Source organism: Xiphophorus maculatus, chromosome 5 (assembly GCF_002775205.1).
Source record: "Xiphophorus maculatus strain JP 163 A chromosome 5, X_maculatus-5.0-male, whole genome shotgun sequence".
In the NCBI taxonomy this organism is placed as follows: Eukaryota; Metazoa; Chordata; class Actinopteri; order Cyprinodontiformes; family Poeciliidae; genus Xiphophorus; species Xiphophorus maculatus.
The window spans coordinates 26,130,673-26,154,233 of NC_036447.1; the positions used below are offsets into that span (position 1 = coordinate 26,130,673).

The following is a 23,561-nucleotide window of genomic DNA, read 5'->3' on the forward strand; positions in this document are numbered from 1 at the left end:
ATTGTTAGTAAAAAATTTTTTTTTTTTTTAAAAATGCACTCATTTTAATTTTTTTATTGGAAATTTGCACAACAAACCAAATGACCTTGTCCATAGTTGTAAAGTGTGAAAAATGTCTTAAAAACAGATGGAATCCATTTACTAATAAGGTGACATCTGAAGGTAAATTGATCTAGATTTTATTGGAGTATCAGATTAAAAAGAGGCTAATCAAAGTGCATGATGCATTTTGGGATAATTCCTTAAAACATTCCACCGTACACTTAATTATATACTACCTTGAGACGATCGCCTCAAATCCAAACAACATAATTTTTAATATCAATAGGTCAAACTCAAGCAATCAATAAGGGTTGCATAAAAAGTTAGAGCACCAAAACACTCAACCATAGTGTAGGTTTAAAAAGTAATCTAAGGCTTCAAAGTTTAAAGGAACTATTTAAGTTTAAGTTTAATTGAGACACACTTTGAGATACAACAATCCTGAAAGATGGCAAAGAATCAGAGATTTGTTTTGAACAAGTTTATTTCTCAGGTGAAACAAATAGTCACATCTTTTTTTTTCCATCTATTCTGAATGTCAACAGTTAAATTCACTGGAAGATTAAAAAGCTCACATTGCTGTAAAATTTCAAATGCAGATCACAAATAGGTCAATTCTGGGTCACCATGCAACTACAAAAATAACATAAAACAAAAGTCTTGGAACATTACAATACTGATAGCTTGTAAAAGAAATTAGAAATATTCAACAAAAAGGAGAAAAGTTTGATATTTTCACAAATATTGCCTTTGAGGTTTAAATAAAAAAAAGGAAATCCAAGTGTTTGTTGCATTGAGAGTGAAGACAGCGCAAGCATTTATTATTTGATTTAAGACTGGAACCAGCAAGGCCACCTGTTTGTCCCCAAAAAGCTACTTTACAAATTAATCTTAAACATACTGGAACACAGTCATGCATCAGAGTTGCTTAAAGGAACGTCGCCACTTTTAGTCGAGCTTAGTGGATAGTAGTACCTGAAGTGGAAAACGTATTCCTAATGCAACAAAAACAACAACAACAAAAAACAGCAGAAGTATGTACAGCTGATTTAACTGGACTGATTCAGCAGCTGGTCCAGATATATTCACATTAAAACGCTCACAGGAAGGAAGGAAGAACAGCTCATTCTTGACATTCCTCCGCTCCTTCCTCGTCGCCATGGAATCCCTCTTCTCCTTCGTCGTGCACTACGTATCCCTCGTCCTCCTCCTCGCCAATCTCGAAACCTTCCTCTACTCCATGGTTTTCCTGCGTTTCCTCTTCCTGGTTCTCTTCCTCCAGCTGCTGCTGCTCTTCATCCTCCATCCTCTCCTCTTCCTCCCCTGCAGCAGCAGCAGCAGCACCACCAGCAGCAGCAGTAGCAGCAGCAGCAGCAGCTGCTGGTTCTTCCCCCTCTGCCTCCTGAGCAGCTTCTCCTTCAGCCACAGACTCATCTTTGACCTCTGGGTTTTCTGGCTGACCTTCAGCCGCCTCCCCGGTGTGCTCCAGCTCTGACACGTCCATCGCCATGGAGTCCTCCGGGTCGTGCTCATCTTGGTTCCCGGTGAATGGGTTCTCACCCTGGCAACGAGACAATACTTCAATGCACATTTACTACAATAGTAATAAGAAAATAAATTACAGTCATGATTACTTTATGTATAGAAAACAGTTTTTCATTTTCAAATATTTCACATTTCAGTAATAATGGATGAGAAATGATGGTCAACTGTTAATAAAACTATGTGTTTTATTAACAGTTGATAAAACATGTAGTAAACAAACAAATCTAATAGTACAAAAAACAGTAAATAAAATGCTAAAATAGTAAACAAAACATAATTGTTCATAAACATAACAGTTAACAAAATAGTTAATTTAACAGTAAATAAAACATTAAAATTATAATGCATAATATAACAGTACAAAAATAATACTTAAACAGAAGATGGTATATGAAAAATGTAATAAAATAGAATTGCAAATATAAAATAGTAAAAGTGAATAAAATAATAATAGTAAGTATAAAATTCTAAAAAAAAAAAAAAGCAAATAAAAAATAGTAAATGAAATATATAATAAAATAGGGAAAAAAAATCTAACTGTAAAAAAAAAAAGAGAATAGAATCAATGTAAATAAAAAAATGATTGACGTACCTTGAGGTAGCTCTCCAGTTTCTTCCCAATCAGTTTGTGGTTGAGGATGCTTCGAGCCACTGACAAACTGCCACGCTTCGCTTGCTCCATTATGCCCTTAAAAACAACGTTTTTACAGATTTTACACGGAGGGCCACAAAAACAAAGGAATTACGTGAAAAATATTAATAAGACTCCACAAAACAGTTGCAAGTATACCAAAAATGTAGATAAAAAAAAAAAACAACTTTATAGCAGAAGACGGAACCAAAAAAATCTGAAGATCTTTAAAACTATTTTTTAATACGTTTTCTCCATTGGAGCTCAAGGAAGAAAAGCTTAAAATCACGGCGTGAAACAATAAGCCGAATGCAATTCCAGCACTGTGAATGATCGGGTCAGGTTTCAGTGGAAGCGTACCTTCCGGTTGTAGTTGTGGTCTGGAGACTTGATGTGCTTCTGAATGAGGTGGGGCTGCATGGGAATGAAGAGGTCACAGGCTCCGCAGTGCGCCGCCTCCACCTTCCTCATGAAGTGCTCCATTCCGAGCTCTGAACCACGGGAGAAAACATCAGCACACACCGCTGCTGCTGCGTCGTCGTTCTGATGCACAGAAGGCCAAAGGAAGCGCTTACCCCGGGTGAGATCCTGCTCTCTGTATATCTGACAGATGGTGGCGCTGTGGTTCTCTAACTGGCCGACCCTCTCTGCCGTCTTCTTGAATTTGTTCTGCATGTACTCCTACAAAATGACGCACGCAAGACATTTTTTTTATGAGGATTTGAAGGAAACGGATCAATAGGAACCCAGTTCACTTTTTGAAATTGCGAATGAACTTCATGGCCATGCGACGCCACCTGCAGGAAGTCTGTGGTTGGTTTGGACAGCTGGTTGGAGAGGAACTTAAAGTGGTCCTTGTGAAAGCGGCTTTCCAGATGAGCGTCCATTTCTTCCTTGTAGAAGGAGCGGAACTTGCAGACGGAACATGCAAACATCAACCTGCCGTGAGAGAAAATATCGAATCAAAACTGGTGATGTCAGGCAAAAACAAAACAAAAAAAAGCGCCATATAAACCTATATCCAGAAAATGAAGAATTTTCAATCATCTCCAATAAAGAAAAAGCCTAATTTGCTCACGTAAAGAATAAAGTAAAAGAAAGTAGATTCGTTTATTTAAGCCCCGCCCCTCACCTGTCCATGAAGCCTCTTCTCTTTCTTGCTTTTTGCTGCTTCTCCTGTCCTTGGGTCGGAGGCTTCTTCTTCTCCTCCTGTTTGGCCGTAGCTGATCAACAGTTCAGACGCAACACGAATGAAAACAGGTTCACACTTCAAAAATATGGATTCTGACAAAAATATTAATTGGGAATTACCGGTTTTCCCTTCTTCAGAGGGAGTCGCTTCCTGCATTAAAGAAAAATACATTTGATAAAGTATCAAGTTTAGTTTGTGACACACACAGTAATTCCTAATTTTATGTGCTACTGTTTAAACTTGATCTTAATGTCACAAGAACTAATACTTAATGTGCACCAGTGTGAAGTGCTGTGTTCGCACACAATAGCATCCAACTCTGATTTAATTTCTGCTAAATGTGACCCGTATTACACTTTTTCATGGCAGCAGGACAGGCCACTTTAAAATCTTTTCACACAAAAAAACAGGAGAAAAAAATAAACAATTTGTGCCAATTTTTTATGTTGTGTTATCACACACACATCTAGTAGTTTTGCAAGCATTTGTAGTTAACCTCATTAACATGACACATCCCTCATAATTCTACACCAGAAGAAGACAGATGTTATATATTAGGTTGCAAGCAATGGCTGAATCAAAAAAATTGCTCAACTTTATAAGACAAAACAATAATAATCCACAGATGCCGGCATCCATATTTAATTCGATGTGCAGTGTGGCCTCTTTGTTCTCATTCTGTGAATGCAGGTCACACTGGGGTCAAATTGTTTACACGGGGATTTGATTGCAGTCAAAGTAAACCAATAATAAATAGATAAATATGGATTTCAGAAAAATAAATAAAAAAGAAAAATAAGATTGAGCATCAAGACAAAAAGCTTTCCCTATTCACCTCAGTTGCAGCCTCCGGGTTGTTGTCGTCACCTTCTGGTTTTGGTTCTTCTGTTTACAATAAAATAAATAAATGGGCACAGAAAGATGAGACAAGACTGCGAACATTTCTCTAAAACGTGACATCATGTCTCGGATTTCTGAGGAGTAACCTTGCGTTCCCTCCGCCTCTTCGCCCTCCGTCTTGTTCATCTTCGACTCCGGCTCGTCGCCTCCGGTCTTCCTCTTCTTCTGTCCGTCACGCTGCGGCTTTACCTGCTGCTGCGGAGCCAAATTAAAACGACACGACAGGATAAAATAAAATCATAACACATTTCTAGACTTTAACCTGCACTGCATTCCTGTCCTGACCGTCTTGAGAGTTCCTCACAGAAATGCGGCCGAGGCATGCAAACTACACATCTGCGTTTTGAACTCATTTGACTTTCAGTTTCTTTAGGCATGGGCCGGTTACTGGGTTCAAACAATGACGAAAGAGTCTCCATTATAAAAGTTTCTACTGCTTCAACTCCCTTAAATGCCAGAAAAAGTGACAGAAATGAGCAGAGTTTATGGAACAAAGAGCTGCATTTGCCTTACCATTTACTCGGCAGACATTTAAAGAAATATTCAAAGAAACATTAGCTGTGTTGCTATGACAAATGTGTGCAAAAATTTGTTGATATTCCGCTAATGCCGAAAATTTTGCAATTGAGACGTTTCCATTAAAAAGAAATGCAAAAAAATAATTAATGAATAAAAAATCCCATGTGATTAAGTTTGTTAATGTGGTAAGTCATAAAAATAGTTATCACATTTTGCTAAATACACCAATTTTGAGACCGCTGGGATTTTTTTTTTTAATTTCCATTAAGAAAATTAATTTTTGCAATATCAATTTACACAGTTATACGGCCAATGGAAACGCAGCTTATGGCTTATGACAGACCGGTAAATTTTCTAATTGTGATTTAAGTAGAAATGTAAAAATGAAATAATGGAATAAATAATTGTGATTTTTGGACTCAACACCATCTTGCTCATTTGTGAGAAAATTCTAGATTTTTCCAGACCCAAATTATTTCCAGTTCTTCGATTTAGCATAACTTTAAAGTGCAAATAAAAACATAAATAAACGGTTTGATAAGATATAAAACATGAAAGGAGAAACAACAGGATGAACAGAGATAGAAAGAAAGAAAGAAAGATTGATGTATGATTTGATAAAAGATGGCTCAAATATTCAGTGGACAAATGAGTACGGCAAGAAGGAAGGACCAAGACACTGACGTTTTTTAGAGAGTAAAATGAATAGTTTGAAAATACAGCTCCTTTTCTCCAATTATCCAGACCTGGAAAATGCACATGAAATTCCAAACTTTTCCAGGAACATTTCTCATACCGGCCCATGCCTACTCAGGAGTTCAAATCTCTTTTATTTTCCAATAACTTTCTAGTTTCCAGACGGTTCATGAATGCCCCATTCCGGCTTAACAATTAGTGCAGGTCACCCACAACTTCAACTAGACAAAGAGGAAAAAAAAGAAAAAAAGAGAGAGACCTAGCTAGTAAGGAGTACTGTGTGAATTTAGTTGAAAACATGAAAATGCAGTTTTTGACAAGACTGTAAATGTTTCTTTAAAATATTCAACTTAAAAATGGTATATATTTAAAAACAAATGAACAAAAAAAAAATTGCAGTGGAAAAATAATCAACCTGTAGCTAATTAGAAAGCATTAAGCAGCTGGGACTAATTTGTTGCACTTCACTGAACTTTTCAGGCCACTTTAAAATCAAAAGTAGATGAATTTTAGAAGTGCAAACATTTCTTTTATTGTTATTACTATTATTTGTGTTATATTTCACAAACTGTTGTAGTTGGAAAGCTAGCATGGATTAGCACGTTGGGCTAATGTTCCAGTTAAGAGTAAAAGAAGGAGGGAGTCAGAAAGGGCTCAGCATTCGCCCAGCGTCTGAGGTGGGGTGGGAGGGGTTTTCATTTGGCTGGAGGTACTTACTTTGATGAGGGGTCTCTTGCGGCCTCGCTGGCGACCGCCTCGTGGCCCCCCTCCAAAATGCCTCCCGGGAAAGTCCTGAGGCCCCGGAGCAGAGCCCTGGAAGCCACCGCTCTCGGGGTACATGCGGTTGGACAGGAGGGATGGGAGCTTGCCTCTACCACCTCCTGGAGAGTGGCCACGGTGGGACTGGCCCCCGCCGCCGCTTCCCCGCAAACCCCCGCTTAGTGGGGTGGGGTCGGACCTGCGGCCGCCAAACCCTCCTGCGGCTCCTCGGGCCCCGGCGCCCCCGCCCCTTCTGGGGGAACGTCGGCCGGCTCCGACCCATCCGCCGCCTCCGGAGCCGCCTCCCTGGCCACCGGCGAAGGAGTCTCTCATATTCGGTCGCACTTTGGCGACGCCATAGGAGGAGGAGGAGAGGCTGTCAAAGCCTCCTCCTCCCCCGAGCCCAATTCCCCCTCCGAAGCCGGAGCCGCCTCGCTGAGTCATCAGCATGCTGTCCCCAAAACCGTAGCTACCGCCGCCAGATCTGTAGAGATCTCGGGAGGAGGAGAGCCCGGAGGGGCGCGAGTCGAAAGACTCGTACTCGTCAAACCTGCAGGAAGGGAGGGAGGGAAGAGGGTTGATAGCACAGCAGAGAGCGAGACAGGCAGGGAGGGCAAGCCAGGATGGAGGTTTCTCCACCTGCTCTTTCCTTCTGCTCCATCATCTTGCTTTCTCAGAGTGTCCTGTCACATCCAGATGTATGCAAAAAATTAAAAGTAAAATAAAATAACAAGAACCACATTAGATCAAAACGAGATGATCCGAAACTAGCGAGTTTTCAATTTGTGGTCAGCCTTTAGACTTTAAACTCTTGCAGATTAAAGAAATGCAATTTAGTTTGGGGTTTTTACTGGCTAAAGGCTGGGAAAGAAAACTCCACCGGCAACGTGTTCAGACAGGGGCAAGCGGTGAAACATCCTGAGATGTGAGCAGATTACACAGAACACCAAAGAAATGGGATGATATATTTATAATCTATATAAAAAGGGGTTGTCATTCATAAATAATGTCTCTGTAAAGCGGTAAACTCACCGCTCTGGGTAACCTAAAGCCGGAACACAGGTTAGGTCACATGGAGGATGACGGGAACGGACCAGAAAATAAAAATTGTCTGGGGAGAAACTTAAAGGAACGCCTGACTTCAGATGAAATGAGTTTGTTTTTTTTAAACAAATTGAAAGATTTATATATCCACTTCCAACAAAAGCCCATGGCACTACACAAAGACAAGTGTTTAAAGATGTTTTTTTTTAAATCACTAAAGATCAAGTAATAATAAAAAAAAAGATACAGGGTCTTCCTGTCAATGTTCCAAGTGGCACTAGGAAGCTTAATGGGATCATTTGTAATCCAGCCAAAGCAAATTTTACCCCATTAATATTGACAGACAGCTCAATAAACTGGACTGGAAATAATCTAATTTCAGGAAATTCATTCACAAAGTTAAACACTACCACACAGCTTCATCTCACACAGTAACATTCCGACACTGTGTGTGTAATCACTTAAATTCCAAGAAAATGATCTCTTTTACTTCTGTGCATTTTTTTCATATTGGGACTTTTTTCATCCACTCAACTTTTTCATGTTTTTTAAAACCCTGTGGAGAATATCAATGGCCGTCTACTGGACATATCTTAAATTAGCAAACTATCCCCATGATTGTAAATAATAATACAATATTTTTGTAATAACACCTATTTACTGGTCTTAGGGGATATTCAGATTTTTGGTTCTTAATTTATAAAATTTTTTTTGCTTTGGATTAATTTAACAATAACTTTGAAGAATTTTTGTATTAATGAGTTACATCAACATTTTATTTGTCTTTGGGATACATGAAGTTTTTTTTTTAATTTAAAGAAACTAAAGCTTACCTTATGTGTGTATAATCAAAAGACTGAGTTTAATTGAATAATGAAAATAAATTCTAATTTATCAAGATGAACTCATAAGTAGGTATCCTTCAAACCATTCCTATGCTGTGCATTACAATATATACTGTGGTATTTATCCTAAAATAAATTAACTAAAAAGAAAAACAATGTTACCTGTCTCCTCGAGACCCCCTGAACCCCCCTTCTAACTGTGTGAGCATGTCCAGGCGCTGGTTAATCTTGGCAATGACTGCGTCTGCGTGCGTGCCAGAGGATGTGAGCATAGATCCCCCTGACGGCCCTCGCTTCAGATGGCCGCCGCTGCCGCCGCCACCTCCGTATCCTCCAGCTCCGGAGTCTTTATAACTTCCTCCTGCTCCTCCTCCATACATGTCAAAACCACCAGAACCTTCAAAAGTGAAAGGAAACAAAAACAAGAATCATCCCTACTCCAACATCCCTTAATAAATGGCTTGGACATTTGATTTTAAAGAGGCAGTGTGATGCATTTCCCAGGCACATCGTGCTATAACATAGCACTATCAAGTAACTATGTTAACTTCAGTTAATATAAAAATGCTGCAGAAATCAAATTTGACCTTGCAATTTAACGCCTTGAAATTGGGCCTCTGTCTCTCTGGAAGCGCTAGGTTTTTGATTTCTCCCCAGACTGGCTGAAACAGGGCCAAAAGACCCAGTGACTCTTGATGGCTCAAATTAGCATCCATTCTTCAATTGACAATGTGGTCGTTGACCGTCAGGCCAGAAGGTAGGAGTGTGAATAGTCCATGTTGGTGGGGGGTATCTATGATGCTGGTAATGCTGGTAGGTAATGCTCTTCAGTCTAGTTTTGAAGCATACATGAAGTGTTTTTGGAGAGATGTGACCTTTTGCAGCTGATGTTGTGCTGCATTATCCAGTCTAAGTCTAAGTCGAAGTCTAAGTCTAAGGAACAATTGTGCAACTGTGAGATGCGTTGAGGCCATTACCAAGGTACTTAAGAAACTTCGACTTCATGAAGTCATCACAACATAGCTCCTCTATTAACCCTTTAACATAATTTTTTACCAGCATTACGCTGAGAAGTAGCTCATAAGAGCTCAGCAGATGAGCAACTCAACCAGGTGTTTGCTAATTGCTGCTGGCTAGTCTGAAGGAGCTGAGTGAGGTAGTTGTGAGAGAGAGAGAGAGAAAGAGAGAGAGGTGCTCTGCAATGCAGAAGCTTGGCTTGAGGAACAGCTCAGAGGAGGAGCTTTGTCCTCGGAGGCGGGGCTAGGTGCACCAAGGCGTTTTGCACACCTGAACGGTTGTGGATTAAGGATTAACGGTTAAGGATTTCTCAAACATGCATCAAAGAATCAAGGGAACGCTCCAGGTGTGTTTTTGATGAGGGAACAACGTTATAACATGATGTAAAGCTCAAAAAAGCAGATTTTACGTAACACTGCCCCTTTAATAATTGTTTCACTTTGCTACAACAGTTTACTGTTCTTGTCGACTCATAGTGCTTATTTTTCCTGTGCTTAAACGTCGAGCCGTGTTCTTGAGCTTTGTAATAAGATGAAACACCTCAGTTGATTTATTACTGATCAAATGAAAGCTGATAATGATGCAAACAAGCATGTTGTGAGTTATTTGCTAAGCAAAACATCGCTGTACATCAGTTTAGCTTCCCTTCAGTTCCGGTAAACGTGATTTAGTTTGAAGCACATTGCCCAACTGTGCTTGTCATACATATATATATACTATAGCAGGCATTAATTGTACATTAAATACGCTTAAGCAATGAGAATGTGTAACAGTGCACTTCAGTCTGCTAGTAAGGTTTGTTTGATTATTAACTTCCTCACCTCTGTTTCCTGAGCTTCCGCCTCCCCAACTGGAATAACCTGCAAAAAAAAAAAAAAAAAAAGAAAAGAAAGAAAATGAGTAAGTATGAGGAAACCAGCAAACCTAGGTTTACTTAAGTCTGGTTTGTAAAATATCATTGCACAAAAAGGAAGGAAAGTAAAGAAAAATATTCAATTTCATTACAACCGTCATCAAATGGTCACCAATACGTGACCAACACAAAAGACCTAACAAGTATTTTTGATACATTTAAATTTCCCTTGTGCACTGAAGCGGCCATTTTAACATTCAGTGTTTAAACTTAGGCTTTTTAAATGCCCGCCCCTGTTCTAAATATTGAACACTATAATCCTCACACAGCACCACCATATTACTCACAGCTAAAAAAAGATAAAATAAAATAAATAACAGCAAAGCAGAATCGTGACGGCTAACCACAACGGTGCTGTCACGTTCATGCTAGCGAAAATGCCTATGGTAGAACTAGCAACATATCGTAAGTCTGAATTAAAACTGCAAAGTTAATTAAGGACAACAGAACGAAAAACAACGTCCGTTAGCAATGTTTAACGTCTTTGTTTAAAGCTACAGCTAGCGGGCCTGGCTAGCTTAGCTGGGAAGCTACAAATGTGCATAACCACAGCTAGCACAATGTAGCTGCTTTCTACTCGGTAACACAGAGAGCTAATGGGTTGTTTTTTTTTTTTTAAGAACAAAAGTACTACACGATCTGTGAATATTTACCAGAACCGTAACCTCTGTTGTCCATGGTACTTTTAGTCCACCGCTTAAAAGGCGCAGTTGAATCCAACGGTCAAATGTGAGCAGGTCGACGCCGTTGCTCTGCGACAGGATGGAGCAAACTGAGCAAACAGAGCGGCTACTCCACACAAAACGGGATGCGAGTCCAACCACGTGACCAACCAGGCCCAAAGAGGGGTGTTACGTAAAGTCCACGTTTATTTTATTTTATTTTTTTTTATATTATGTTATACTGTTATTCCGTCGTCAAAAGCATACCTGGAGTGCTTCTTTGTGTATTTTATGCAAGTTTGAGGAATCGTTGAATTTCCCGTGGCAGCCGTTAAGGGGTGCCTAAACGCTTGTTTACACAAAGAACTGCCTATTTACGTAAAGCTCCTCGTCAGCACTGTTGCCAACTTCTATGCCAGAGAGTACAAAAATAAAATGTTGTGAAGACTGTATTGTAGATCTTAGCTTAGATTTGTAAAGAATTTCTCATGTAATCTGCCCTAATTTGCTGTATTTAACCTTTTCCTGTTTGTAATTTTTGCCCTTTTGCCTTCCTTAAGCCTTGACATTATTTACTGTTTATGTAACTTGATGTAGATATTATTGTAAATAAAATATTTAAAAAACCCTTCTATGCAAGAAATTGGCTTTGGTAAGGCAAAAGTGATTACAAATACTCTAAGCATTTTGAAATTCAGATAAACTTTATGAAATAATTGTTGTCTGAACGTACACCACGTACATCAGTTTTGTATATTATCATATTTAACCAAAACACAGTTATCAGAGGCACAGATGAATCAATGATTGATGCTGAGTGATTCAAATGCAGTGCAACAGTCATACATAAATATAAATATTGTACATGATGCACACTGTAAGCAGAGAAGGAACACTAGCAGATTTGTGCATGAGTTATTTTGTCTAAAATTCAATTAAATTGAAACTCAAAAATACTTTATTGATCCCAAAGGCAAATTAAATGAATGGTTACAATAAACTGCTTACAAAATGGTTGAAAATGGTTCTAAGTTAAATATCTGTTGATATCAAACAGGTTAATACTTAAAAGCAACGTTATTACACAAGCATAGTTATTTAAAGGACAATTTAACAAGAATTATATTTTTGGCTTTCATCAGCATACACAATCCTGTTAAAACTCAAGAGTTTTGAGATTTAAAAACTGAGGGAATGCTTTGTTCAAGCACCATTTTGACTAAATAGCCTGATTGAATTTTCATCAATTACATCGATTATATCTGAAATAAGGCTCAGTCGTCCTAACAGGACGTTCCTTAAATTTTCATATTTGCCATCTGTTGATGCAGCCGTGGTTTACTATGGAGATGCTAAGAATATCTAACTGTACAAAAGTATCAGTCAGGAGAAGAATACAAAACAATCCACAATGTACACTATGTTAAAGTGAAGACAATCAACAATAACTGGAGAAAATCTTTTTTAAAAACACTGAACGTTTTTTATTTGTATTTTTTTCCTTCTGAATTGATAAAAAAATGTCAAACATCAACTGTCGTGCTAAGCGGCTAAAGTGGCCGCAGCAATTTCCAACAAGCTCTGGTTGATTTCCACACGTGAAAACAATCTGCTCTGTATGTCTGGACTGAGAAAAAGGGTTCGATTTCAGGAATATTTGCTAACGAAGAAAACTTAGCTAAAATCTTCCGAAAAGGTTGGTAAAGAACGCGCTGCGGTCTGGAGGAACCAAACTGGAAGCGCTTGACCAAAAGTTCAAACAACACGAAGGCACTGCATGCCTGGTAGGAACAGGATATCATGTTACTCTTTTAGGAATAGGAATATAGTAGGAATATACGACTAAGTCAAGATGTGAGATGCAAAGAGAACTTAAAAATTAAAGGCTAAAACGGAGGAAAAGGTGCTTTAAACAAGTACTTGTTTAAGGGTGCGCACACCTATTTAATCAGGCTGTTGTGTGTTTTTCATTTTTCTTAATCTTTATCTTCTGACATATTTGTTTCTCTTTAGTCAAATGCCACGTTAAATGGCAGACGATGAACATTGTCTCCATTATTTAAGTCTCAATTGTTCAGATACTTTTAACAGAGGGTTTGCAAAACCTCAGTAAATGTGATGTTATTTCTACTACTTAGTTTGCAGCGGTTTGTGGAATCCTGTTTTATGAAAGGTTGCGATCATCTTTCTTGATCTGAACATCGCCGTTCGAACGTGACAAAGAAGTTACATCCAACCCATAAGCAAGAAGCGATATCAACGGAAAAGGCTTTATCTTTGGCATCTAAAGTTGCTTTTTTTTTTATGACCTCTGTACATTATTTTCAGGGCTTATATCGAATACTGCAGCCCATGAAGTAAAGTTGTTACGCAATGTCCTGTCTTGTCTTCCTACTCTCCTTCAGTACGAGGGTATCGGGCTGTAAACGGGAGTATCTCATATTGGGGCGTCACCTGTGAGAAAAAACAAAACACTTAGCCGAGGGAAAGACACAAAAACAGCCATTTCGCTTTGAGAGCTTGTCCTCACCTCTTCCATTTCCACTTTTTCACTCGGCTTGGCTGTGCGAGTTGCAGTTTTTCGTTTTCTTAGTTCGTAAAAATGAAAGTCAAATGTGTTAATGTAATGGTAAGAAGGCATCAATACGTGGAATAATTGAAGGTGTTTTACCTCAGCATCAGGTACTTCTTACATCCAACAAGAGGAAACAGCAATATAAACACCAGTTTTGTTGTGTTCATTGCTACAATCGCAGTTTTATCTCCTTCTATGGAAAAAATAAATAATACAAACTGCTTGATTTCAGCGCAACTCACTTGGTTTAATGGATTCCGCATTTGTACGGAATATACTTTTACACGGCCAATCCTTGAATTACCTCTGACAGTAAGAATCTCCATGCTCGAGTTGATGGTCTTGGGGATTCTGATCGCACAGGTGTAGATTCCTGCATGCCGTTTTCTGACTGGGTTTAGAACAACGTGCTTGTTGTGGCCCCCATTGAGGCTCAGCGGTTGCTCATTGAAGAACCACATGTAGGTTGTCTCCTCACTCAGAGGGCAGCTGGTGCTGCAGGTCAGCGTGACTCTCTGACCTTCTGTCACCACGTCAGAGGGAGTCATGGTCACCTTCAGACCTGAAACACGTCGAGACGCGGGAGATTAATGAGAAACGGTCAAAAAGCAAAAGCATACAAGTTTGGCAGGGTGGTGTATTATAATATTTCATATTCCTTACAGTAAGGATGCACCTATATGAAAATTTTGGCAGATATCAATATCTGATATCTGATATTAATATTTCTATTATGGCTGATAACTGATATTTACTGATGTTATATATATTTCAGTACCGTTTCAACACCTTTGGGAGAAAAAAAAATCAACCAGACACGGATAAAAATAAATATCGGATGTTTGTATCGGCCCAGTTTTATTTATCGGACCGATATCGATATGTTAAAAAAATGACTGATATCGGCCGGTACCGATTTTGGTGCCACTATATCGTGCACTCCTACTTTACAGCATTCTGCAAAAGCATTCATAGCTCTTGACATTTTGTCACGTTTCAACTACAAACGTCAGGAGTTTAATGGGAGCAGAATTGGGGTCATGAAGTTTGTTCTAAAAAAGAAAAAAAAATAAACTCAAATTGAAATTGAAAAAAAGGATGTCAGACTGAAAAACATGTTCAAAACCTCTTTTCAGATTCAAGGTTTTGTTTCAGTTTTTTTTTTTTTCAGTTTCAAATTTTTTTTATTTTTACAAACTTTATGGCCCCAATTTGGCTCCATAGAGTTTTCAATTGATAGACCAACACAATGTGCAACGTGGCCTTGAAGTTGAAGGAAAATGATGCAGAGTTTTTCAAATGTTAAATAAAACCCCACAGGATGTTGTTTGTCAGTGCGATTTCTCTCTTTAACTGATTGATTAGTTGAGGAAATTGACTAATTGCTGTGAAGATACTCCTATCCAAAGTGTTAAATATGAGTAAATATAAATGTTACCCTTAACATTCATAACACAAGTGGGAAATTACAAGAAAATTAAATATGATCTAAATATAAAATAAACACACAAACAAATACATAAATAAATGAAAAATTATTTAAAAAAAAAACAAACAAGTATTACCTGTGACCACCAGGATCGCTCCCAGCAGGTCAGGCTGCTCATATTTCTGATGCTTATTGAGAGTGAACATGTATTCACCAGAGTCATCCTTCATCAGGTTGTTGATTGTGAGCGTGTGTTCATAATTATTAATGTTGTGGTGCTCCACCCGGCCTCCAGCTTCTATCATGGTGGCGTCAGCTTCCTCCTTCACGTCTCGCGTTAGTTTATACCACGATAACAAGTCGGAGTGGGCTGAGTGACTCTCTGTGTATTTGCTGGAAATGTTTACAGAAGCTCCTTCCAGCATGCACAAGCTCCTGCTGACATAATTCACGTTACCGGAGTTTGTGCCTGAAGAATGAAATGAGAATATTTAGTGAAAAGTGATCACTACGGGCCGTTGTCGACAGAAAAAAAAATTAAAAATCAAGAAAGTTTTTGAGCTCCAAAAGCCGACAGTCTGCAAGTAAAAAAACTCAAATTATTAGATTAATCTCAGACATTTTGTAGGAAAAGCTTTTCCAGAAAAAAATTTGCTTGATTTTCTAGAATTATTTCAACTTTTATTTTTTCAAATGATTTTCAAAAGTAAAACATTTTTGAAACTTCCAGAACTTCTTGAAAATTTGGGATGTTGTTGAGCGCCAGATGTCGACAATTTAGCAAGAAAAAAAAAACATCAGAACTTTCAACTTTTGAAACTCAGAAATCTTCTATGTTTTTTTTTTTACAGAAAATTTCTAAGATCCATTTCAAAATTTCTGTTTTTTTTACTCACAAATTGTCAACTTTTGGAGCTTGGAAATTTCGAAGAATTTTTTTTAAATTCTGAGAGTATTCTTGAAATTGTTTTATGTTTTTCTAGCAATTTCTCCACTTTTCAAACACAGAAATGTTCAAGTTTTTTCTTGAACATTTCGGAGGTTTTTTTTTGTGCAAATTTTTTGACTTTTCAGAAATGTCCTAATATTAATTTCTAGAAAATTTCTGAGTATTATTCCTTGCAAATTGTCGACTTTTGGAGCTCAGACATTTCCAAGATTGTGTTGAAAATTTCTGAGATAAATCTCAAAACGTCTGAATATTTTGGCTGAAATGTACTCTTCCTTTTCTTTTTTCTGTCTATGTCTATTCTGCACCATCCAGAAAGCATCTGGGCACAAAAAAAAAAAAAAAAAAAAAATGCTTGTCTGTAAAAAAAAAAAGCTACTTACTGATCTCATCAGAGTGCATATATTCATTGTTTTTAACAGTGCAGGAGACATAGTCGTCAGATTTAAATAGCATCATGTCCTGACTGGTGCAGTCCATGGAAGCCTTTCTGTTCCAGTACCAAGTAAAGGTGGTGTGAGCGTCAGCGGCGGGGCAGCTGGTGTTACAGATCAGCGTGACATAATCCGTTTCAGCGAGCCTTTGAACACGTACGTCTGTCAGGAGGGAATAAACAAACTTATTACATGTTAGACTGGATGGTGTGTTTCTGCGAGGAATCGTCACCTCTGGGGTACGTGATGGAGCACGGGCCCTCGGCCGATTTCAGTTTCTCCGGACACATTTCTGCTTTTGAATACGTCACACCGAAACAGTCTGGATGGATGAAGTCTGTAGGGAAATAAACATGCCGTCATTTTCCAGTTGTAGTTTGATGCATTCATTGGTTTTGTTTGAAAAAAAAAAAACACTTAAATAATCCAACGGTTGAACGCGACACAATTTTTCATAGTAAACATATTCCTACAGGAAATACTGATATGACATTTTCAGCAGGTGTCGGTGACAACCGAAGTAATCCTTACATAGAAAGAAAAAAAAACAAATAAGTACAGAAACAAAGTTATGTGTACTAATGTGAAATGGCACAGGGGGAAAAAGTATTGAACATGATTCATTTGTTTTATACTTTGAACCAAAAGCTTGTGTTGGTAATGACTGATTCAAGACGAGATTCAAGGGAGAAGGGAAACTAGTCGCATCCCTTCTCCCACACAGAGTCTTTAAATCTTGAAGGTCCGGTGGGTTTCTTTCTATGAACTCTGACTTTTACGTTTTTTTCCAATTGAATTCAAACCAGGCGATTGACTGAGTCAGTCTAGATTTATTGAGAGTTTCCTCTGCTCTGGGTTTGGGATCACAGTCTTGCTGAAACGTTCACCCTTGTTTCAACTTCATCATTCTGGAAGACGGGCAGCAGATTTTTCTCTAGAACGTCTGGGTACATCTTTCCATGTGTCCTCCTTTCAGTTACCTGACATTTGCTCGTACCGTATGCAGAAAAACAGCCGCACACTGTGATATTTCTCCTCCAAACTTCACTTTTGGTATGGTGTTTGGGGTGATGTGCAGTGCATTTTGTCCTCCAAACATGGTGTGAGTTAAGGCCAAAAAAAGAGTTCAATCTTGACCAGACTGTGTTCTGCCAGTATTTGTGGTGATGCAGCAAAAGAGCTTCAGCATGCTCTTTCTTCAGAAGTTGAGTCCTGCGTGGTGAGGATACGGGCCACAGCTGTTGATGGTTATCATTGATCTCAGATCTTTCTGATACTCTCCTCATGTGGCCTTTGGCTTTTGGACAACTCTTCTGTTGATTCTTTTCACTCCTCTGTCAAGGGCCACCAGGATGGCTTTCCAATCACTGATTGCAATTTATATCTTGGCTTTCCATGCCTTTATCCACCTTCTCTGTTGCGTGTGCTCAATACATTTTCCCTGTCTCATTTTACATAACTTACTACTTATTTCACCCATTGCATCAATTTTTCTGGTATCACTGACCCACTGAGACGTCAGGAGCTCTGAGATCCTCGTAGCCTTTGATAGCACAGGAGTATCTGACTGCCTGATCACTGCTGACCAGCTCTTGGTACCAGGGGGACCAGTCCTCATAGAGGAACTCTCCGTTCTGGTACCAGATGAAGGCTGCAGGGCTTTCAGTCAGAGAACAGCTGCTTGAGCACATCAGAGTCACTTTCTGTCCCTCCGAGGCAGGAAACACCTTTACCTGGAGGTCTGAAATGACAGCATATGGCCAAATGACAAAGCTCTCATGTCTGTCCAAAAGAATATTTGTCTGACAGACATAAAAACATTTGTGTAAGGTAGTCGTCCTGAAAACGTAGCTCAGTTACACTAGTTCTGTCGGAAGGAATTGGCCAAAAAATCCAGCAAACGGCTAAAAAAAACAAAAAAAAACATGGGAATTTCTGAGTTTGAGAAATCAAAGATTTACTAGAAAAAAACTAAGAAATGTTGTACATCAATCTCTGGAATTTTTTTCTTTTTTACTTTTGAAATTAAGGAAAATCATTATGATCATTTCAAAAAGTAGAAAATGTTCAACTTTTCAAGTTTAAAAAGAGAAACTGAGCATTTTTTTCCCCCCAAGAAAATTTCTGAGATTAATCTCAAAATACAAAAATGTATTTCTCCCTTTTTTTTCTATCTACAATTCCCTTAATGCAAAACCTTTGACCCAAGTCAGACAGCTTATAAGTTCTCAAGAACAATGATCTCTCAGCATTTTGGAATTTAGCAAGGAAAATCTTTTTGATAACCATAGCTGCTTCAAAACATTTATTTAGACTAAATAAACATCAGGCGGTGTGAAAAAGGTTCCGTCTTTTTAGAAAACTTTTAAAAAAACATTTGATTTCAGGTGTACTTATATATCAATATACTTAAGTAGCCTGCAGTAAGCTTTCATATTAAAGAAGTAGACTTTGTTTGTACCTGTGACGTGGAGCTTCGTTCTGTTCTCCAGGCATTCCCTGTAGGATTCTTGGCAGCAGAAGCTGTACCCATCACTCTTGTGTACATCTCTGATAGTTAGAGTCCCGTCCTCAGTTACGTTGTAGGTGAAACTCGCAGAAATCTCAGAAATCTCTTTCATTACACGCAGAGTTTTGTTTTCCTTGAGGTAGTGCCAGCTCTTGGGCGCGGCTGGATCTTTGGCAAAGCAAGTCAGATTGACGGATGAACCCTTCAGGACGCAGATGCTTCTCTCTGCTCCCAGAGCCCCTTTAACACACACACACGCACACACACAACAATAGATGTCAGCTAAAGAATCAGTTTGTTTCTCCATCTTACTGCACACAGTCTCTGTTTCAGACCTGAGACACAGAGGACGAAGCCCAACAACATCCGTTCAGCTTTTAAAAACAGCATGGCCAAAGTATTCCCTCAATTTCTAGTAAGAGAAAACACACAAACAAACAGAATAAAAAACCAAAGTAAATACATTTTTTAAACCGGTGATATGGAAAATATGAAATGCAACTCACCAACCAATACTGACAGCAGTCGTGTTGCGAAGTGCAGTAGGTCTTCTTATGGTAGATAGATTGCTAAAGAAAATGAGGCGAACAAACCAGATTTAACCACGATACCGAAATGACTCTTCCTTCCCGTTTTACATATGCGCCTCGAGTTGCTTAGTGAACGGAACGTTTTTAGATTCAAAATTCAGATTACATCTAAGAGATGCTTTTTCTTGTGTTTATTGAGACGTGTCAATAAACACAGAATAGTTTTATTTTTCTTGGTGCAGAGCTATTATGGGGAAAAAGGTGTAAAACGCATCATAAAGATGCTTGTGCTGTTATAGATGTGAGTTACGTTGTGGATTTTTTATTATTGAAATTCCGACATAGAAGCAGCAAACAGTCTGGGTCCGATTATAAAGCATGGTTGTAAAAATGCTGACAGGACTTGTACAGGTCTTAATGTCAGGAAAAGGGTAGGTAAGATTTCTGCAGACCCCACACATTCTGGACACAAGCAAATACAAAGTGCTACTTTGGTAAAACGAACCTCCACAGACACAGATTCAATCCCCAAGATGTCTCTCTGATGAACAGAGAGGGACTTTTCTATACCTTCTTGAATATACCTATAATGTCTTGGGTAGTTGCCCAGGGGATCAGAAAGAGGAGGGGCACCCAAGAACTAGGAAATTAAAAAAAACTTCCTTATCTGTCAGATGTCCCCTGAACAACCTGATTAATCTGATTAAATATTTCAGTCGCTTGACAGCACTAGTTTTAGCACAACTTTGGAACATGAATTGGGAGAAGATTCCTTCTTGTTTTACGGAGTTCAGTCAGTCTATTTCTCAAAACAACTAAAGTGATGATGATGATTCTGAAGTGACTTAAAGATTACTAGGAGACAACAGAGTTTGTATGAGCAACCTTTTAACTGAGCTTGAGTTCAATAAACAGCTAAAGTCCAACAACGCTTCCTTGCTTCAGCAAATGTTGCAAATGTATAAATAGATATGCGTGTGTGGGCACAATCCGCAAGTATTTATGCAGAAGTTGCGATGCATGCAATAATTACGGTGGTGGGTTGCAAGATATGGCTGACGTGGGAACCACTGAGCTGTACCAATCTGGTTTAAGAGTCATTTGTCTTACTCTAAAACAGGGGTCTCAAACTCCAGTTTTCAAGGGCCGCTGTCCTGCAGTTTTTAGATGTGCCACAGGTACAAAACGCTGGAATGAAATGGCTTAATTACCTCCTCCTTGTGTAGATCAGTTCTCCAGAGTCTTAATGACCTAATTATTCTATTCAGGTGGTGCAGCAGAGGCTCATCTAAAAGTTGCAGGAAAGCGGCCCTCGAGGACTGGAGTTTGAGACCCCTGCTCTAAAACCAGTTTAGAGTTTCCTTTGCTATGTGTTTGGAAAATGTTCACCTTGTGTATCTCCATGCGTGTGTACAAACATCCACGTTATTTATCGTGTTATTTCCACTTCCGCATAATGGGCTCATTGAAACCTTCAGTAGGTTAGAAATTCTTTGGCAACCAGTGGCTTCAGTATGTTCTGCAAAATGTTGCAAAGATCTAAGAACTGAGTGGACTTGACTGAACAACCAGGTAATACGAGTCTGAAAAGTGACTGGATTGTTGTCAAGTGTTTATTTCTGTTAAATTGGATGATTATACTTAAAACCTAGTAAAGATTTCAACTTCAGCCAAAAAGAAAAGGTTATTGCCAGAGTGTGGTCACTTTTATCCCGATACAGTTTCAACAGGTAGATTAATTTTTGGCAGCTCTCCTTCCCCCCAAATTAATGCCACTGTTTTTTTTTGGAATCAATAATAATAACAACAACAATAATAATAATAATACATAGCACAAACCTTTCCAATTTAACTGAATAATAGTCTGCTTTATGCAAAACATGGTTTACCTTGAGTCAAACCAAAAGTAGAGGTCTGCAAAGTATGATTTTATATCTCTTAACCCATCTGCGTTCAAATGATGTCTTTAAAAAACATTCATCTAAAGTAAAAAACAACAATTTTATGTTTGAAGTTATTTTTGTAAAGTTTTTTGGTGTAGTGTTGCGCTTTAACCACTAGAGGGTGGCAACGCGTGCTGAAGCAATTACTTGGATACCGAACTACAGATTTTCTGTAATAAACGGAGTCTGTCTGGGATGCATTTTTGTCGTGTGAAAATTCTTCCTTTGACATCTAGAGCGTTGAAGTGTTTAAGTTTGATAAAACGTATTTTTCTAAAATTCTTCCAAATCGTTTGGACTGAAAGACGTTGTGCAACTTAAAGGTATGTATTATTGCCTCCCACTCCCAGAGTCAGAACAGCTGGCGGAGGCCGCGTCTCCTCCTCTTCTCCGCCCTCTGTCAGCCTCCTCCTCTCGGACAGCCAGTTCTCCGCTCCCCGCTCCTCTCCGCTTCAGTTGACCAGCGTCGCAACTGGGCGATGCACCTCCAGAAAAAACCTCCGCCTTATTATCTGTGGACGACTTCAAATTCACATCACTCAAACCCGAGTGACTGTATTTCTTGTGTTTGTTTTCCTTTGAATCGTTTTTCTTCTTCTTCTTCTTCTTCTTCTTCTTCTTCTTCTTCTTCTTCTAATTTTTAGCAGTGTAATTTTGACAGAAACTATTTCTTCGACAACGTTTTTGGTTACGTACCTGAAAACTGACCACTTTATTCATTGCAGAGACACTAATTCTAATTTTTTTTTTTTAATCTTTAAAGAGAACCGGTTTGCAACTGGTAGCTCACTGGGAGATGTTAGAAGGAGAGCCACACAAACAGGCTTGATTTTTTAATTTTATTTTTAATTTTTTCTCGAAGACATCGACAGCATCTCCTAACAAACCACAGAAGCAACGGAGGCGCTCCTAAAAGGTAAACACTCGATCAATAATAAAGTATAGGCTACTTAAATATGTACACATGTAAATCCAACTTAAAGGTTACGCTACACTTGTTTAGAAGATGAAACTCACCTTGGAAATTCATTTTTTCTATATATAAAAAAATAATAATAAATCACCTTGAAAATCCATTGTTTCTTTTTAAAAAAAGGTAACATAAAAGTAGAAAAAAGATAAAGGTAAAAAAAACCCTTAAAATTTGGTTCCCATTCTGTATTGTTTTTCTATTATTTGATTTCGTACAGTTTCGTGGTGTAGAAAGACATTTCTATGGAGAACGGTGTCAAACGTGCAGATTCTTTTGGGAACGATACATTTGCAACTGTTCACATTTTATGCTTGGTCGCCATAACAAAAGGAGTTCCACAAGCTTGTATTCCCAGCCCACTAGTGTTGTTTCAAAGCAGGGTAGAATTAGGGATGTTTTGTTTTCCTTCAAGCACAAAACAAAACAAAGAAAACTTTACTGACTGGAAAAGTTTTGAAAACGCAGCCTTTTCTAAGATTCAGATCTCAGTCATACAAAATAAAAAACCTGCGTTGATAAAAAGCTACCTTTCTGGGACTTTTCTATAAGCTATAATGTTTATACAATACCTGATTTGTGAAAACCTAAAATTTTCTCAATGCTTCTGCTTGTGTTTCTAGTGACAGGAATGATGCTACCCATCTGCCCTGCTCCCCAGAAAAAATGGGAATCACCATAGCAACAGCATTGCAGTTGTGATACTATAACAGATTTCAGTTTTAGCATTTTATATAAAAGAACATAAGAAGGATTCAGAGTTTTTCAGGTTCTAATTATCAGAGGGGTGGACTCGAGTCGTATGACTCAGACTTGAGTCGAGTCCGAGTCTTGACTTGAAAAAAATGGCTGCCCTGATGATGCCGTTCGGCTTTAATGTATATGCTTCTTTTTGTCACGCCATTTTAAAACATACAGCTTGTTAGCTCGAGATCGCCGGTGGATGGTGAGCGTGGTCCGTTTCAGAAAGTGGGTTCAGAAAAGGAGCTTCTCTCTATCGGTTCCCCATCATAACGCTGAAGCGGGTCCAGCTCCATCAGAGGACAGGTCGTTTATCTGAAGACATCCGCCTTGGGAAATCATATTGACAGTTTTTCACAGAATTTTATTTTATTATTTTGGAAATGTAAAGTTTAACTAGACAACATAAAGATGCCGTTTTAGAATGACTTTTAAAAACTATTTTGAACTTTCAGTTGAACTTGTTTCATCACGATTTGAGATAAACACAGATTTTAAAAAACCCACATTGTCTATTATTTACATTTAACATGATAAAAAAAAGACTGGAAAAGACTTGAAATTTCAAGTTTCAGGCTTGGCACTTAGAGTTGGCTGTCTTTGCTTGAGACTTGACTCAGGACTTCAGGATAAAGACTTGAGACCTGAAACTTACCAAAACAATGGCTTGGTCCCACCACTGCTAATTATTCTAATCTGACATAAAGTGTGTGAAA

General features: G+C 38.5%; 3 protein-coding genes across 3 annotated transcripts in view; 1 reads left to right on the top strand and 2 right to left on the bottom strand.

The window, feature by feature from the left end:
• Positions 1-512: 512 nt before the first annotated feature.
• On the bottom strand, positions 513-10,910 carry LOC102227682 (A-kinase anchor protein 8-like). Its single transcript, XM_014469277.2, has 13 exons — positions 10,757-10,910; positions 10,012-10,050; positions 8,336-8,570; positions 6,243-6,834; positions 4,397-4,505; positions 4,246-4,295; positions 3,530-3,560; positions 3,351-3,441; positions 3,016-3,157; positions 2,794-2,899; positions 2,579-2,709; positions 2,180-2,275; positions 513-1,603 (listed from the first exon to the last, which is right to left on the bottom strand). The coding sequence occupies exons 1-13, from the start codon at positions 10,779-10,781 to the stop codon at positions 1,166-1,168; spliced, it is 2,085 nt and encodes a 694-aa protein (XP_014324763.2). The 5' UTR covers positions 10,782-10,910; the 3' UTR covers positions 513-1,165.
• Positions 10,911-11,611: 701 nt separating this feature from the next.
• LOC111608558 lies at positions 11,612-19,241 on the bottom strand. The gene is made up of 11 exons (XM_023333424.1): positions 19,168-19,241; positions 18,997-19,073; positions 18,614-18,901; positions 17,660-17,893; positions 16,385-16,489; positions 16,102-16,314; positions 14,906-15,238; positions 13,645-13,902; positions 13,437-13,533; positions 13,296-13,353; positions 11,612-13,219 (listed from the first exon to the last, which is right to left on the bottom strand). The coding sequence occupies exons 2-11, from the start codon at positions 19,049-19,051 to the stop codon at positions 13,157-13,159; spliced, it is 1,704 nt and encodes a 567-aa protein (XP_023189192.1). The 5' UTR covers positions 19,052-19,073; positions 19,168-19,241; the 3' UTR covers positions 11,612-13,156.
• Positions 19,242-21,576: 2,335 nt separating this feature from the next.
• Positions 21,577-23,561, top strand: part of LOC102228197 (zinc finger protein GLIS2-like) — a 34,923-nt gene continuing 32,938 nt past the window's right edge. The window contains exon 1 of the mRNA XM_023333237.1: positions 21,577-22,050. The gene's annotated coding sequence lies outside the window, so the exon portion shown is untranslated. The remainder of the gene's footprint in view (positions 22,051-23,561) is intronic.